The sequence below is a fragment of the Rhinatrema bivittatum genome, chromosome 12, assembly GCF_901001135.1.
Source record: "Rhinatrema bivittatum chromosome 12, aRhiBiv1.1, whole genome shotgun sequence".
Classification (NCBI taxonomy): domain Eukaryota; kingdom Metazoa; phylum Chordata; class Amphibia; order Gymnophiona; family Rhinatrematidae; genus Rhinatrema; species Rhinatrema bivittatum.
Genome location: NC_042626.1, coordinates 16,007,127 through 16,025,613, shown reverse-complemented (window position 1 = coordinate 16,025,613; position 18,487 = coordinate 16,007,127). Strand labels below are relative to the sequence as shown.

General features: G+C 44.1%; 1 protein-coding gene across 8 annotated transcripts in view; it reads right to left on the bottom strand.

Annotated features, from left to right (window-relative positions):
- Nucleotides 1-18,076, bottom strand: part of TNNT2 (troponin T2, cardiac type) — a 30,892-nt gene extending 12,816 nt beyond the window's left edge. Inside the window, exons 1-9 of one of the 8 annotated variants that reach the window (XM_029572212.1) lie at nt 17,913-18,076; nt 11,144-11,192; nt 9,750-9,760; nt 9,638-9,652; nt 8,485-8,517; nt 7,480-7,533; nt 3,883-3,921; nt 1,221-1,242; nt 625-685 (exon numbers count right to left, since the gene is read on the bottom strand). In XM_029572212.1, the coding sequence (XP_029428072.1) occupies nt 625-685; nt 1,221-1,242; nt 3,883-3,921; nt 7,480-7,533; nt 8,485-8,517; nt 9,638-9,652; nt 9,750-9,760; nt 11,144-11,178 (270 nt within the window). In that variant the 5' untranslated portion in view covers nt 11,179-11,192; nt 17,913-18,076. Of the gene's footprint in view, nt 1-624; nt 686-1,220; nt 1,243-3,882; nt 3,922-7,479; nt 7,534-8,484; nt 8,518-9,637; nt 9,653-9,749; nt 9,761-11,143; nt 11,193-12,278; nt 12,383-17,912 lie in introns of those variants that run through there. The other 7 variants (XM_029572214.1, XM_029572210.1, XM_029572211.1 and 4 more) reach the window with 7 other exon arrangements.
- Between the last annotated feature and the right edge of the window lie 411 nt (nt 18,077-18,487).

Sequence of the window (18,487 nt, the reverse complement as noted above, 5' to 3'; positions counted from 1 at the left end):
GCTCTCGTGATGCGCGAGATCAGTGCAGACGGACTGCGAGGCTGTTTTTCTTTTTTTTAATACTCAAGGTGTTTGCATTGTATAGGTGGGAGAAGTTAGATTTATTGTTTACCGAGACCAATATGAAACCAGCAAAGCTGGGCTGTATTCGTGCTTCACATGTAATCATGCAGTATGTTTTTCATGTGATTGTAATCTGCACCAAACTGATTGTTAACCTTCAGAAACTGCAGACTATAAGAATTAAATTCATTTAAATTAACTTATGTGTACCATTGCAACCCCTGCTTGGGGCACTGATGCAGATCTGCTCTTCAGCTGTCCGTGCTGTATTCTTGCTTTACATGCATCAGTGTGTTGCCTGCATGGGGCACTGAGGAGCATTCCCCATCCCTGATTTTACTTAGATATATTTAATGTTGAAAGTAATTATTTATGAGGAGGTCTTAAACACTGTAAACATGAAAATCTCCTTAGAAATAAAATTAAAATTAGAAAAAAAAACAGGGGACCTTAATCATCTGTGCTGATCTACCACTGAACTAAGTGGAAAGATGCTTTCCTTTAAGCAAATGCTCTCTGTAAGGAGGCTCTGTGAGCAAAAAAGAAAAACCTTAGACTCACATCAAAGTCGACTTTCTCTCCATCGGGGATCTTGGGAGGTACCAAGTTTGGCATGAACGGCCTGCAAAGAACAGCACCAGTGGTCATTTCTAGACAAAAGACTCCAAGAAGGAACAGCAAGACTTAGCGTGCCAAAAGGACGCATTGGTGGGATTGTGGGCAGCCCACGTGGGATTGTGTGGCAGTGCAGCCACCTGGGAGGGGGGGGGGTAAAAAAGACCCTGCCCCCTCCAGTCCCACCTCCACGTGACCCTGTTCATCTCTCACAGCTAAGAACGTGTGAATACATCCTGCCACGGAAGGAATCCCAGGCAAATTGCACTTCTGCTGAAATCCCTCCCATGTAACACAGTTTGCAGCGGGGAAAACAACAACCCAAAATATTTTCTTTCAAACTGGTGCAAAACATCCCAGGGATAGACTGACCGAAATCTCCCAGGGGTTTTCACCACAAGGTACACACACACACATACACACGCGCGCGCGCGCACACACACACACACACACACGCACAAATCCACTCTCCCTGCTTTCCTGTAGAAATCATAAAACGCATTCAGGTTTATCACGTGAAACTGAAGCCTCGCTCTACTCACTTTGGTCTCCGTTTTGATTCTTCTGTAGCCCACATAAGTCAAGTGAAAAGAGAGCAAATCAGTAAAAATGAAACCGACTGATTATTCTTCCTAATGCTTAGTAAACATGGAAACGTATTTTACATTTTGTGTTAGATTACAAATACTATAATAATCAAAATGAGAGGGCAGATAGTGAAGCCAAAGAAGCACATTTCACTCTAATTATTTACATTGCAGTGACTGAATTCCCAGCTACCAGGTGCAAATAGTTGATTTGGTGGATGAGCTCTCCGGAGGTACATAGTGCTACACTACATCACTGTACAACCTGCCAGAGGAGGAAGTCATTCTGTAAAGGATTTTGTCAAAAAGTATTAGGGGGAGGGAGAGATCATGCCGATGTGGTGTTCTCGACTGCCCTCTCACCCCTTACTACGCTTGCCAAGGGCTTCCCAGTCATAAGGAGCAGGCCAGGCCAAGCCGGCCCGGGTTTTCCCTCCATTACCTTTGTGAACGTTTATGCCAAGGTTTTTCTATAGAAAGCAGGACCCCCAAGCCCGAAGACTCAATGGTGGTAAAACCAGGACCGGCGCTGCATGCCCGTTCATTGGCGACCCCCCCCCCCCCCCCGCCTCCTTCTAGGAAAAGCTGCAGGAGACCCCCTGTGTCGCCAATGAGACTCCGTCAAGGGTTGGAGCACTTCCCCAGCAGAGATCCGACCTTTCTACCAAATCCCAAATTTCCGAGAAAATAATGTTTTGGTTGCTGTCTCCTAAGGCCATGCGATACTGTGTTTCAGCACTAAGCACTCCTGGAGAAGTGTCCAGCTTGCTGAGGTTTTGAGAAATCTGGGTTGGTCAGATTGGAAAACCTTCCCAAATATCATTGGTCACTATTATAGCAGATGTATGAACTCGGCATTTTCTGCTTTCGGATCATATTGGGCCAGCAGCGAGCATGCTGTGCTTTTCTCTACTGAAACAGTAAAGACATCAGTAGCCAGAGTGCCTCGGCCCGGCCTGAGGACGCCGGGCTGGTGATGTTTCTTGGTGGCCCTTAACCTTCGCTCTCCTCCTCCTCCTCCTCTCCGCCCGATACTCATTCAGCTTTCAACAGCAAATTGGTACAAACCCGAGACTCTGCACCTACAGAGCTACTTGCCCTGCCACCAGAAATTAGGAAACCATTTGGATTCCTTGAAAACTTGGCTAAATCAGAATAAATTGGTTCTAAATACCAGGAGAACATTTTGTTTTTAGGGTGAAAGCTGAGGGGTGTGGAGATTCTGCCAAAGGCCGAGGTGAGATCGTTAGGAGTACAGTTGGATTCAGCATTGAGTATGGAGAAAGGTGTTACGTGTTGGGTGAGAAATAACTGCATGAGGATTAAGATGCTTGGGCAAACTAAATACGAAAACTGCCACTGGTTCAGAACCGGAAGTACCAGGAGAACTCCGGCTATCCTGGCGCTACAAAAACCTCCATTGGCTTCCAGTGAATGCCAGCTGTAAATGTAAAAATCCTTCTCTGGCATTCAAATCATTAAGAGGAATAGGCTCAAAGCTGCTGGAAAACTGGTACAGACCCGGCAGGAATTTGAGATCAGTGAAGGGACAACTATTAAAAGGGAGAAGGGGTGAACGCGTTTTGCCATTCTCGCTTGAAAGCTAGGCCCATTTCGGGGATGGTCTCACAGTTGTGGAATAGTCTTCCATTAAGAGAGGAGGGGGATTTATTCCGGAAAGCTGTAAATACCTGCCTCCTGACTGAGATTATACAGGAAGGTTAAACTGATATGTATTTTCTTAAGGAACGATTATTGCTGAGATGTATGTAAATTATATTTGAATTATGTTCTACATCGCCTACGAAGATTTTATCTGTTGGGCAATTGAAGGATTATTTTAAATAAACAAATGCAAGTCTAAGGTATTTGGGAAGATGGCTCAAATGAAGTCTGTGGACTTGCCCCATGAGGGTATCAGCAGTGCAGGGGGAGATGGAAGGAATGATGCATTGTAACTTGGAATAAAATGATTCTAGGGAATAACAGACAGAGCTGTTTAATTTTTTTTTTTTTTTTTTTTTTAATACTACACAAGCTGGCAGCCTGCTTTGCAGATTCCACAGCCCCAAGTTCTGTGCGGCCGATAGTCTTCTGCGCTAGACTTGGGAAATGGGAGAGTCCACGGTGCTTCTTAACCTTACCTCTCGCTAGGCAGACTTGTAGGAAAGCAACCAAGATGAACACGATAAACCAAAAATATTGGGTTATGAGCAAACAAACAAATAGAAAGCTAAAGAACCTTCAGCAAAAAGAGTAAACCAAAAATCTCCTCCTAGGAATCGTTCATAACATAACAAAGCAAATTCATGAAAATGTAAAGCTGCCTGGAGGCCACAGAGCGAGTGCTCCTACACTATGGACCCTGCAGGGCTTGGGTACGGTTTCTCATAGACATGGAACGGTAGCGCTTGATAAATCCAGGAATCAATTTGCTTGCTCCGAGCGGCTTCCAGGTGCTCTGTGGTAACACGTCCCTGCCCCCAGCTTTAACATCACGTAATCTCATGACCACCCAAGGTGGCAATGATAGAGAGAATAATTAACTAGAGTCCTCCCTCCAGCCCTGAAATAAATCGCATATTAAAATAGATTCCCAGGAACTGTGTCTCCTTACCTTCTTCAGGTTCCTTCTCCTCATCGACATTTCCTGTAACTTCAGATGAAAACACAAAAGTCTATAAGTTACATTGTATGGAAGAGTTTGGGGTACCACCCTGATTTTGTGGGTTCCTATTCTTATGTATAAGTAAGCACCTTGCCTCCCTCAGGGTGGCCAAGGAAATGCACTAGGGCAGAGCTTTCCAAAGTGTGTGTCGGGACACATTAGTGTGTCGCCTGTAGTGTGGAGGTGTGTCGCCCGGTCCACAGGGCCGGCAGAAGCAGGGAACTATAGCAGGAAGATCGGCGGGCAGTGGTGGAGCTTACATCACCACGGCCCGAAGAAAAGGGTCACGTTCACTCCTCCTCCTTCCTGCCTGTGCAGCCCTGGAAGAAAAACATTGCCGGAGCCGCGTGGGCAGGAAGGAGGAGGAGCATCTGCTGCGTACAGAAGAAGAGCAGCATTAATGGGCCGTTGCGGATCCCACGTCGCGACGGCCCGAGAAGAGGAGGAAACCCGATAGCAGGGCCGCTGCGGATCCCACGTCGCGGCAGCCCGAGAAGAGGAGGAAACCCGCTGCAGATCCCATGTCACGGCCAGGGAAGATCAGGGCCTCTGAAGAGCCCATCCTTCGGCAACCCGTGCAGAGAGACAGCATGTGCCAGTGAGAGCCTGTGCTTGAGCAAGAGAGCATGTAGGAGTGAGAGAGCCTGTGTGTGTGAGAGTGAGACAGCATGTGCACGAGAGAGACAGTATGTATGTATGTATGAGAGAGAGGCATGTGAGAGTAAGAGCTGTTGGATGTGTGAGATTGCATGTGAGTGAGAGCCTGTGTGTGTGAGAATGTGTGAGATAGCGTGTGAGAATGAGAACCTGATTGTGTGTTTGAGGGAAGACAGATGGAGAGAAAAGAAATAGAAAAAAAGACCCTGTAAAAGGAATTGGCAAAAAAACAAGAAAGGAAAGGTGGAAAAAAAGCCTGTGACCAACCGATTAGAAAACTAAGATCAGACAGCAAAGGTAAAAAAAAAATAAATTACTTTTTATTGATTGGCACATGTAATCTTTGGTAATGTGCAAGAGTAGCACTTTCTCTATGCCGATCTCACAATGTACGAGATCAGCCTGGAGGAAGTGGAAGCCTGCAAATATTATTATGAGATAGGTTGTGTTGTGAAACATTTTATTTATGTATATATTTAAGGAAACATACATAAATTGTTGAAATACATTTTGTTCGATTAACCTTTAACTTCTGGTTTGCTGGTAGACTGAATTACTGTGTCACGAAATTATGTTTGTCTAAAAAGTGTGTCACCAACATGAAAAGTTTGGAAAGCTTTGCACTAGGGATATAGACATGAGTTTTCTTCCCTTCTGATCCTAATGGGACAACCCCCCTAATGAATCAGCCCCGGCAGTCTGTCACACACCTGGCAATAAAAAAACCCAAAAAACTCAAACTCCATTCTGTATAAATACACTGGTACAGAATCAGAAGATAGTAGGCTGAAATAGGTAAAACTGGAAATACATTCAGATATTTGGGTGCTTAATAATGCTTTTTAAAAAGTGGTCCAGGTGTGTTATGTGTTTCCCATAGCTGAGAGGATTTGTGTGTTTGACAAAAAGGGTTTGCGTTTTTTTTAGGGATGGTGTGGGAGTTTGCAGTTTGCATGTGTTTGGGAATAGGGAGTAGGCTCATGGTTTGGGGTTGGGATGCATGTCTGAGTGACTGAGGACCCTTCAGCCTATTGGGCTGTAGTGATTTTGCTTTCCCCAGGTAACAGCTCTCAGGCATAGAATTTGATGGTAGATAAGGACCATTTGGTCCACCCAGTCTACCTAGTGGTACCAGTCCACTGCACTGCCATGGCTCTTCCTTGATCCGTGGTCTTCTCTCTCTCTCTCTGTCACCGAGATCCCTTTGTGTCAGTTCCCACAGATGCTTGAATTCTGCAACTCTTTTGGCTTTCATCACCTCAGCTGGGAGTCTATTCCAAGTGTCCACCACTCTCTCAGTGAAAAAGCAGTTCTCACAGTCCCTTTCAGCTTCCCTTGCACCAGGCTCTTCACCTCTTGTCCTTGAACTTCTCAATCTATGAAAGCACTTTCTGGTACTTAGACTGAAGCCCCGAAGAGTAAAACCCAGTAAATATTGCTTGAGGTGATTCCTATCTATAATGTATGTGGAGAATGATTTATAGCAGTTTTTTCCAATAGAAAAAAAAAAGAGGAAAAAACCCTTTAGCACCGTGGTGCTTTGTGAGGAGTTTGGATTTAACAAATAGGTTGACAAATAAAAACTTCAATTTGATTGATTAAGAACATAAGACTTGCCATACTGGGTCAGACCAAAGGTCCATCAAGCCCAGCATCCTGTTTCCAGCAGAGGCCAATCCAGGTCACAAGTACCTGGCAGGATCCAAGGGGTAGATAAATTCCAAGCTGCTTATCCTAAGACTAAGCAGTGAATTTCTGCAACTCTACCTTAATAATGGCTAATGGACTTTTCCTCCAGGAACGTGTCCAAACCTTTTTTAAAACACAGCTACACTAATAGCTTTCACCATATCCTCTGGCAATGAATTCCAGAGCTTAATTATGCGTTGAATACAAAAATATTTTCCCTTATTAGTTTTAAATATACTACCTAGTAACTTCATTGTGTGACCCCTGGTCTTTGTTCTTTTTGAAAAACAACTGATTAACATTTACTCATTCTATTCCACTCATTATTTTATAGACCTAGGCTGAAGAGTCCTAACCATTTTAGCCTTTCTCCATAGGGGAATTATTCTATCCTCTTTATCATCTTGGTCACCTTTCTCTGTACCTCTTCTAATTCTGCTGTATCTTTCTTGAGATGTGGTGACCAGAACTGCACACAATACTCAAGATGAGGTCACACCACGGAGCGATACAGAGGCATTATGATATTCTGTTTTATTTTCCATTCCTTTCTTAATAATCCCTAGCATCCTATTTGCTTTCTTGGCTGCTGCTTCTGCACAGTGAGCAGAAGATTTCAATGTATTATCAATAATGTCACCTAGATCCTTTTCCTGAGTGGTGACTCCTAATGTGGAACCTTGCATTGTGTAGCTATAATTTGGGTTTCTCTTCCCTAAATGTATCACTTTGTACTTGTCCATATTAAATTTCATTTGCCATTTGCATGCCCAGTCTTCCAGTTATGTAAGGTCCTCTTGAAATTTCTCACAATCTTCTTGTGTTTTAACAACTTTGAATAATTTTGTGTCATCGGTAAATTTCATCACCTAACTTGTTGCTTCCATTTCCAGGTCATTTATAAATATATTAAAAAGCATTGGATCCAGAACAGATCCCGGAGGCACTCAACTAGTCACCTTTCTCCATTGGGAAAACTTACCATTTAGCCCTACTCTCTGTTTTCTATCTTTTAACCAGTTGGCAATCCAGAATAAGACACTGTCCCCTATCCCATGACTTTTTAATTTCCTGAGAAATCTCTCATGAGGGACTTTGTCAAATGCTGTTTGCTGGATATTATGATTATAGAGTATCACATGTTGCACATGCACTAAACATGCTCACTGAAATATTTGAACAAAGGGTTTCTTGGCATACCATGTGTATCTTTGAGCTCCTCTTCCTCTTCTGCTTGCTCCTCTTCCTGCTCTTCTGTAAGAAAAATCAAAAGGAATATAACAATTCAAGAAGTGATTAAGAAAAGGCTTGGTGCAGTGTACAGTAATGTAAAGGCAATAGTGGGTATCAGCGACTATTAATTTATTGCTTTGACACATATTTCAGTGGTCATCAATGTATGGAGAATCCAAGGATCAGAATGGAAAATGATATTAGTGGGAAAATATTGTAGAGAGAGATTGTAGAATGCATAGATAATATAAGATAATAAGACTGAAGAGAGGATTTACAGTGGAGGATGGGTACCATAGGATATTGGTGGTCGCTGTAAGATAGATACATATTCATAAAATTGGAGTTAGATATTGTAGGATACATTATGTAGGATGGCTTAATCAATGTTATAAGATGGATCCCGTAAGGTTGCTGAATGATTGAGGATGGAGAGATTGTTAGGGAGATATTGTAATGTGGGATATAGGTAGATATTGTAGGATACATTATGTAAGATGGCTTAATCAATGTTATAAGATGGATCCCGTAAGGTTGCTGAATGATTGAGGATGGAGAGATTGTTAGGGAGAGATTGTAATGTGGGATATAGGTAGATATTGTAGGATACATTATGTAAGATGGCTTAATCAATGTTATAAGATGGATCCCGTAAGGTTGCTGAATGATTGAGGATGGAGAGATTGTTAGGGAGAGATTGTAATGTGGGATATAGGTAGATATTGTAGGATACATTATGTAGGGTAAGTTGATCGACATTCTAAGATGGATCTTGAAAGGTAGATGAGTGATGGATGGTACAGAGATTAGTAAGTCGATGCTGTAAAATGGAGATTTGACAAATATAGATACCATATCTCTAATCCAATTTCAAATCCTAGTAATAAAAAGTCAAAAACCCTTATGGGGTTTTGCCAATATCAAATGATTTCTATAAACGTGCAGACAGAGCAGACAGTAACATTTCACTACCTTGGTCTTCTTCTTCTATCCATTCTTCCTCATCTTAGAGGTTGGGAGTGAAAGGAATAAGTGAGAGGTTAGTGAGACCGGCACAAAGTGAGCAGTGATTACTGGTCGGTGTAACCAGTGAGAGAAAGCCATGCTGCCCCATCATTATTCAAATACAGTCAGCACCTCCTGTACTGGCACTGGTTATTTTTCCTGCGTTGCTGTCGTAGCCAATGCAATAGTAAGCAAAACTTTTCTGTTGGTGATCAAAATGCTTAGCTCATACCTATAAAGGGTTTTTTGAAGTGATGAACAGGCCCAGTCAGTTTTTGGATGGGTGGGTGGAGGGGGGAGGAGGTGGTGGTGGTGATGGTTAGTAATTCTTTTCACCATTCTGCTACTTGCAGTCTTATTCCATAGGAAAAGTAGCAATGCAAATACTGGATTACCTTGGCATGGCAGATTTATTTTTCAGAATGAAACAGAGGAACATTAGCCAGTGTCCTATACCATGCTCCTCAGCACTGATTGAGCTAATCCAATTGCTGGATTTCTTAGGACTAGGGTTTTTGTTTTTTTTTTAATATTTCACTTCAATGCTTTATTGACATTCTTTGCGGCATTGAAATGAGATGAACAGATTTGCCACTATCGAGGCACAAATCAAACTACCAGCAGGGAGTGCAAGGCAGAGGCAGGCTGAACATCTGCCTACATTTTCCATGCTGCTTTAAGATGTTCGGCTGAGCTGGGCACGCTCCCTCCACCCTTTTAGGAAAGGCGACCTTCATTACGTCATGATAATTGTCCTTTACATAATACGATGGTACCTTGGGAGCAGTTTATGGTTCGGTGCACAGTCGTGAAAAGACGCATGCAGTAGATGGAGGTTCATGCTCCAAGTGACGGCTTGTGGATGTAAAAGATTTGTTCTTCTCTCCACTGTGCGCCCCCCCCCCTCCCAACCCCCATCATTTAGAATCTATGGGCTAGCAAGTGGAAGAATGACATCCACACCCATGTGACTGGCTCCCGGCCAATGGCAGGCTTCGGGTCATCGTGTCACTTAAAAGAGCTGTTTTTTGCGTTAAGCCCTTTTAGCATCATTTTTTGATGCTAAGTCGGAGCAGTGTCCCGGCACATTCCATAAAAGAGGAATAAAAACAAAACATACCTTCAATGTATTCTTCTGGATAAAAGACAGAGGAAGAGAGAGAAGAGGCAAGGTGTCAGTGAAGATCTTTGAATCAGTAAAGCACTGAATGGAGGAGAGAGGTGGTTCTTACCTTCCTGTTCCCTACAAAGCACAGAGAGAGAGAGAGAGGGGGGGTGTGTGTGATTATTTATTATTGTATTAGGGGCTAGAATGCCTGCTGGCTAGGGTTTCCCAAGCTCGCGACATCAGGGACCAGTCCGGGTTTTGTCATAATCAGTGCAGGAACCTGCACTTTGATTGCTCGCTAAATTTAACCCAGAACTACAAGTGCATTTATGCAATGGAAATGTAATAGGCTACAAAGAGCAGGCACAAACAGAAGACTCCAGGCACTTGGTCCAAACACTCCACTGATTGATTCTGAAATCTGATTGGCTGCTGATGCTAATTTGCAAAGTCACACCTGTTGGGATGGCCAAGCGAAAGCGCTGGTTTGACATCTAATAATTTGAACATAAAATCTTGAAAGCTACCGAAATTATTATAATGTAATCTTGCTTCACACAGGTCCTCCCAGTGTGGGCTATGGGACCTGAATGTTTATCTGGTCACTGTTTTAAGGGAATGTTGTGCACACTGCATCATTAGCTGTGCAGAAAATATCAAGAAACCATAAGTGATGTGTGAGAATGAGACACAGTAATTTAATAGCTGTTAGCAGATGAGGGCCTTCAGGCCCATTCAGTTTGCTCAGGTGCCTCCTGCCTATTTGCGTACTCTCTCCCCTGCCATCCCTCTCCTTCTCCCTTACCACTCCCCGTGTATCTGCCCCAAGTCGGCTCAAATTCTGTCCCTGCTTTGGTTGCTACCATCTCTGCAGGTGGCAATTCCAGGTTGTTGTCACCCTCTTGGTAACATCCTATTTCCTCTAAGCTTCCCTACTTCCACCTCCATATCATGACGGAGCTGCTTCTGTCATAGAAGATGCCACCGCCTTCTTCTTGTACTTGAATGAAGCCTGCTATATATCGGGGGTTCTCAACTCTGGCCCTGTAGGGCCACACACAAATCTGGTTCTCAATTTTTAATCAACCTATGCAAATTAGACATTATATCATATGTATGCAAATACATCTGATGAATATTCATTATGGCTATCCAGAAAACCAGATCTGGCTGAGAACCTCTGTGGTAGGTATTTGAATATTTCTCTTATCCCATTCCCCCCCTTTTCATGTCTTTCCTCTAGAGAGTAAATGTTTAGGTCCTTGAGGCTTTCTGTGTAGGATTTGTGATATAAGGGCCTGTCCAATTTTTTGGTAGCCCCCCTCTGAACTGCTTGCATTATTCAATGTCCTTACAGCATTACATTTAGAGAAGACAACTAAAGAACGGCTAGATTTAGGTGAGTTTTCAACCCAAAAATTAGCCAGTTAGGTTTGGCTGAAAATTCGGCAAAAGATAAGCAGGTAAAATAACCGGTTTATTTTAGCCATTCAACGACTTATTGAAAATTATACTTACTCGTACTCTTCTGTGATGTCTTCTGTGTCAGACATTTTCAGCTGTGGACCTTAAAAAGAAACAGATATTTTTTTCTATTAATCTAGCTACCAGTATTATAAAAGGCTACAGAAGAGAAGGAGGCTGCTCAGCCGCTCAATTCTGGGAGGGAGTCTCTGCCATTGGACAATGGCGACACCTTGTGGTCAGACTCGGGGTGCACGGGAAGGGGGCTCCTGAAGGAGATTTGGTCTGTGTCCCCTGGCCAAGGACTGGCGTTGCCAGGGATGGTGCTTCCGTTAGACAAACTAGGCAGTTGCCTAGAGCGCCAAAATTTTGGGGGCGGCTAAATCCCATTAGCAGGGGTGCTGTGCCAAAGAAAGGAGCGATGTGCTGGAGCTTTTTCTGCTGGTAGGAGGGAGCGCTGTGCTAAGGGTACATTGGGAGAGGGGTGCACGATCAAAGATTCCCCTAAGGCACCAAATCCGCTTGCACTGGCCCTGGTCACCGCGATGGTGGGGGGCATAGAGAAGACAAAAAAAGAATATCTTTTAAATATACTACTCCAGTAATAATATACATACTAATACACTACTACATTTTATTCTGTCTGAAACACTTTACGGGCGAGGACAATGTTTATTATTACCTAATGTTTACTGGCACACACTTTCTGTATGTCGAAGAGATGAAAGGCTGACTTGACTGTGCGGGGATTTGAACCCCGGCTCCTGTTCTCTCTCCTGCTATTTCTCCCCCCCCCCCTCCCCCCTCCCCCCTGGGTTTCCAGCTCAGTTGGAGGCAGCCCAGTGGCTACAATTCCATGAACTTGCATTCGCAGCTTCCTGGGTTTAACTCTCCCCTGCCACCCCCCATATTCCAGCCCAGCCATCGCAGAGACCGTCCCGCAGCCGAGAGGCACCGACTGGGCCCTGCTTTCCCTCTGCAGAGTAAAGAAAAGGATGGAAAAACGAACGTAAAATGAAAGACCCAAGATTGCCCCTCTTATTTGTGGGAACTATAGCCACGGGTTCTTGTGTAAAATAAAATATTTCCACATTCAAAAGAGCCAAAATCACACGTGATAAAATGCAGCTGATGAGTCAAATCATTTTAAGAAAAAAATACAGAAAAAAATCCCTAAAATTAACTGAACCTTTTGTGGGCTCCATCTTTAAAATTCAGTCCAAGCCAGGAGCTGCTCTATTAGCTGGCTGTAATTTGCAGCCCTCCTCTCCAGTTCCCTCTCTCTCCCCCCCTTGTCCTTCCCAGAGAAATGCTAAAAACGCTGCCTTCCCTCTGATAACGCGCAGGGAGGGCCTGCCTGGTCCTTCGCAGCTGGCACGCACTGAATATTTCTCCATAAATGGAAGGCAGGAGCAGGGCAGGCCCAGCCCTAGGCTGATAACCCCACCAGCGCACAGACTTCGAGCGACCTAGGAGGTGAGATATCCTCGGATGGAAGAAAGGCCAAGAATGTGACCGGAGGCCTTTTATGTAGGAAACTATAATTAGGTGCCTGATGGCTCACACAAAGCAGCTTCTGCTATCTCCCTTGTGGATTACAGGCATTCCAGCATGGGAGATGTCACCCTTTTTTGAACACTGCTAGTCAACACAAAGCAAGTCAATAATATAAAGCAATCCTTATTTTATAAACCTCAAATAGTGTGTGTGTGTGTGTGTGGGGGGGATCACCTTATGGTACAGAGGCCTCCCACAATCAGGATAGAATAACTCTACCTTTCTCCGCATCAATTCCTTGGTTGTGTTTAAAACAACTGGAACTCTCCAATAATGAGAGCATTTCACACCAAGAATCCTCTTGCGGACATCCTTACGCTCGCTCCGCTTGCAAGCTCAGTCATATGGCTCGTGGCCTGGGCTCAGTTCGGAGTTTGGGGACGGGGGAAAGAGGTGTGCACCTCTGTCGACAGTCAAAAGTCGGCCCTCGCTTGTTGGCGTTCTAATTATTAACACAATTTTAATAATTTAATTTAACCAAGCATACTCCATCCGAAAAGGATCCATCCCAGCATACAGACTTTTAATATCAGACCGCGTATCAAATTGAATAAATAAACAAATAATATTCCAGTGCATATACAGCCGCCTCTGGGGTGCAAAATTACCCAGCTGAGTACATTTTAAAGACGTCTAGAAAGAGGTGCTGGGAGGTCCCTCCCTTTTCTGTCTGGCAGCTAAATTCTGCGTGATAATCTAGGAGAAGACAAAGGTAAACAAAGAACATTAACACATGAAATATTAAATAGACAGCAGCCAACTCTGAGGCACGGTGGGGAAAACACTATGGTGATCCCGAAGGGGCCGAGCGCACTGTTAACCCGCAGTTGGACGGTAGAGGCGCTAACTAATCCCCTTATGCAATAAAGGGATTAGCGCCTCTACAATGCGCATCCAACGCGGAGTGAATATATAATAGCGCTCATCACGTGAAAAAAAAAAGTGCGTCTAGGACGCACATTTAGTGATCAGAAATGAACGCCTGCCTGGAGCAGCCATTAATAGCTGAGCGCTACTTAAACCAGTACAGAAAAGCAGAAAAAAAATTGCTTTTCTGTACTGCCTCCTACTTACTATCGTTGCCATATTAAATAGGAGGAAAAACTAAAGTAAATTGACCCCAAAAAAAAAAAAAAGCACCGGCAGTCGGATGCAGGAAACAGAGGCTCAATTGACAAGCGTCCATTTCCTGAACCCCCTGGCTGTGCGGCGGACACACTCGGGCTCTCCTTGCTAACACGACCCCCTAATTTAAATATTGCATGGCACCCCCCCGGGGGCGCGTCACGAAAGCAGGCGCTGACTGTTCAACGCCCCTAAGTATGGTGAACATGCCCAGTATTTAGTCTTGTAGCCAAGATGGTCTTTCCCATGGCAGGACCACCTGTAACCTTCGAGGTGGAGCCCCTTGCATGTGCGTGACCTAGGTCGAGGGCAGGGCTGAGGAGGAGGTAGGGGAGCACCTATGGAAAGTCCTCGTTCCTGCCAAGTGCGACCCACCCAGTCTGTCTCCCGGGCGAAGGGAGGGCATGCAGGGATGTTGGTCCAAAAAGAAACCTCTGCTATAAATAATTCTTGCAGTAAAAATGTGCAAGTTTTACTTCACTAGGAAAAAAAATGTAAACAGTCTGGCAATAAACAATATATCACAACAAATATTTTCCCTTTAAAACAATGCATCCAGAAAAAACAAGCCTTTTGTACACTCTTACACATACGTAAACAACCATTAGAAAGTTCAATCAATTTCAAAGGTTTTTCATAAATGCAAATAGCTTGAACCGCTATTGATACTGATGCACCTTTTCTTATGGAACCTTATTCAGATAAGTACTGGCTTTGAATATTTCTTGCTTTCCTATAACCATGTGTATACTCTCAAAACTGCTATTTTTAAGAAAACGATTCCTTGTATTGTTTTGTTTTTTTCTTTACAGATTCTCCTGGAGGTGAGGATCTTTATTAGCTTGTAATATATTTCTGAGTACTAGACTGGCCAGACCTGGTGTGTGTGTCCTGGGGGGGTGCACACTTAACTCTGGTCCCAGGGAGATGCTCCGGTGGGGTGATCTCTGGGCAACTGGTCCTATGCAGTGGGTGTTGGTCTCTCCATCAGGATTGCCTACTCCCTGACAATACCAAATCAATAAGAGAGACAGGCTCCCTGGCACAGCAAATCATCTGCAAGCTAATTAAACTGATTTGCTAGTTAAGCAAAAAAAAAAGAATAAGCAAAAATTCCCCATCTTAAAAATTATTTAAAGGGATACAGCACATATTAACTTAACTTTCTCCACCTGTCCCTCTAATAAAAGGCAGGTAAAATATCACCATGGTCCTATCCAAGACTTTACCATTAACTGTCCTGTCTCCTTACCTTGGCACAAGGAACCAGGATTAAATTCTAGTAAAAAAAAACCCAACAAACTCATGTGCCTCTCTCAATTTCCTAAGGCACACACTAGTAGTGCTTTTATACTAATCTCTTTAAATGGTGGCTGGATTCTTTAAATTGTTTTTGCCTTGTGGCCAGGCAGAACCAGTACGGCACTTCTACCCTAGTTCAGCCACACCCATCTTCTCTTTCTTTTTTCAAAAAACTCCTTGTTCCCAGAGAGCAGATCCTGCAAACTTTGTTCCTGCATTCATCAGCCTTCCCCATTTCATGACAGGTGCCATCTACTTCTAGTAAATGTTTACTTTAGCTGTGGTGTTTCAAAAATGCCTGGGGGCAAGTCACCTTACTCCCCTAATATTCCTATGCCAGGCATTTCACACCAATGAGCTCAGGAGGCTGTCCCACTGGGCTACTGTGATTGCTGGGATTACCTCTCACTCCCAGCAGAGGGGTAGAGTAATGGGCTGCAGAGTAATGGCACCCTGCCTTTAAGATGGCTGATGCGCACAAAAGCTGCCGGTGCTTAGTAAATATTTCCTGCCAATATCAGTACTGCCCCACTTGTGATAAAATGCAGCTAAATTTTCCATTTTAATTTTTCAGAGAAACCTTATATTGCTGCAAATGTGAAATTCTGGAATTTACACTTTATGGGAAATACTGCTCCTGTTATTTAAAGCAGGAATTAAAGCCCCTGAAGCAGACATCCGAAACGTGATATCATGTTGGGCGTTTGAGCACTTACTTGGGGAAGTATTTTCTTTTCTTTCTTTTTAAAAGCATTTTAAAAAATACATATAAAAATTGTCTGTGCTCCAAAGAATTTGTCTTTTCTGGACCGATGATTATTTATAAACCTCAGCGGTGAAAACACCGCATATAAGACGATATTCAGCATCCGCGGGGTGTTATGATGGCCCAATTTTATTAAACTTCAAGGTTTCTCAGTTTAAAGGTTCAGTGGATCGTGAACGTAACCGAGGATAATCTGATCCCGCTCCGTGCTGGGATTAATGAGCCCATTAGTGAGCCTCAGGAGTGCCATTCATTCCCCGAGATCCTGAGGTCTTCGCACACCCAACTCGCCCTGCCTGCTGGCACGCGCGCAGATTATCAGCAAGTGGGATTCTTTTTGGAAGGGCAATGTGCGCATTCCTGAATTTCCCAGTTCTGGAACATGCTGGGTTTAACAGTACGGGGTCTGAATCTGCAGGCTGCAAGGGGTTAAGCCCAAATCACCCTTATAAGGATGTAAATATTAACCCTTTGATTATCTTCTTTTTTTTTTTTATGCTCCTCTACATAGAAATCCAGACGATATTGATTACCCATTTTGCCTATTTGTACCTGCGCGCTGAGCTGCCACAGGTCTCCCCCCCCCCTCTGTCACTTATGGTCCCCTTTGTGTCTATCTCATGAACTCTGGCACGGCTTTGGCTCCTGTCACCTCCACTGGACGTCTGTTCCAAGCATCCACCGACCCTTTCAGTGAAACAGGTCTTCTCTCTCATTCCTTTTGAGCTGCACACGCTCGCCCCCTTGTCCTTCAGCTTTTCATTCTATGAAACAAGCTGCCTTCTGGGACGCTGAGGCCACATCTCCCCTTTCCCTGCTGGAGCATGCATCCTCAGCTCCCTCTTCCTCTCTGTCTATGACCCTCCTGTGAATTCCCTCCAGTCCTTTTGCAGATGTGGTCTCCAGCAGCGAATGCAGTTCTGAAGGTGGGCTCTGGAGGGAGAGAATATAAAATTTCCCTCTTTCTACTCACGATTCAGTGGGATAATTGGGAGACCGTGATCTTTATGGGAAAGGAACATACTGCTGTCTCAGAGGGGACTGCCAACTGTAGGGATGTGCATTCGTCACATATGCGCGTACCTGGCCGACTTTCTAGCACCCGCGGGAGACAGAGAGCATGTGTGTAATTTTAATAACGAGACACAGGCATGCTGTCCGCCCAAAGAGATGTAACGAATGCACATCCCTACTGCTAAGGCCTCACAGCTCATGTACTGAAGAACCCAGACATTATCACGACTCTCCCAAATACTCAGGCCTGGCTGAGACTGCTAAAGATGTGTGAAAAATAAATTGTTTTATTATATTCAACAATTGGCATATTGGAAAACAAAACATTTGCCATTGACTTAAGAGAGAGCATCCGTACAAAACATGGAAGGCGGTGAAATTCACCAGTTCTGCAGCTTTTCGGCAATTTGCAATGTAAAGTTTGCAAACATAGTGAAAACTCCCCCCTCACCACCTCTTTTGTCAAAAAAAATGTTAATTAAATTCTAGGGCAAAAATATGACCAAAAGGAAGATGAATGTTCACACTTGCTCCTTCAGTCTGACACACAAATATTGTCCTTTGGTCTCTAAAATGGAAAACAATAAAACACATAGCCACAAAATAACTAGTCACATAAGCTAGGGTGGCAACCAAAGTCCCATCTTTTGCATTGATCCACTTAAATAAATATACAGAAATGAACATTTGTGACTAGCATTCGAGAATCATTCTTCCATCATTAGGTCAATGCAAAATGACCTCCACACGCCTTGTTTATATCACAATAAAAGAGCACATGCTCCAAAATATATTTTTGGATAAGCTTAAAAAAAAAAACAACCCACCACACCAGCCACCGGAACTATTAACCATTCGAGTGTCTGCATAATTTCAAACGGCTTAAACATTTTGCACTGACCTTGTACCGGGGAGCATCATTCTGGAAAGCAGCCACAGGGGCAGTGGATTAGTTCAATCGAAAGGCGTCACTTAACCTGCCTTTCCTGCGTTATTTCTACAGCTTTTGCCCCCCTCTCCCCCGCCCCACAATCCCCTTCAGATACACAGATTTGGTACCTGCACACGTAGGAGATGCCCTGGATTTCTCAGTCGGGCGGCAGCTGGACAATGTGCCCTCAAAGTCTGGGATTTCCACAGGAATTTAAACCCTTTCCCCGACGGCGCAATGATTGGTGGAATCAGAACAGGGGCTGGGAGGGGAGAGGGCCTAGGAGTAAGTCATAAGGGTCTGAATTATTCATTTCTATTTTGGCAAGTGATCCATGCACAGGCTCCGCAGCCCTTCCCCTCCCCCTCCCCCACTCCCTTTTTTTTTTGTTCCTTGCAGAAAGCCTTAAATGTTCATGGCCTTGCTATTTCAGACCCGGGAGGGGTGTGTGAGTGAGCACTGACCAAATCCAGCCAGCTGTTCCTGTGCAAGTGGCCTAGAAGTGAGTCAGATAACTGAATCCCTGCATGATGGGGGTCTGCCTGGGACGGAGAACTTAGGATGGCACAGTTTAGTTAACCCTTCTTCTCCTCACCCTGCATGGCCCAGGTCCAACTTTTCTGTAAGTCCCCTTCTGAAAAGCTTTTGTACTGATGTCACTAAGGATCGATGTGCGGGGGTGGTTCGGTGGTCTGTGATCAGA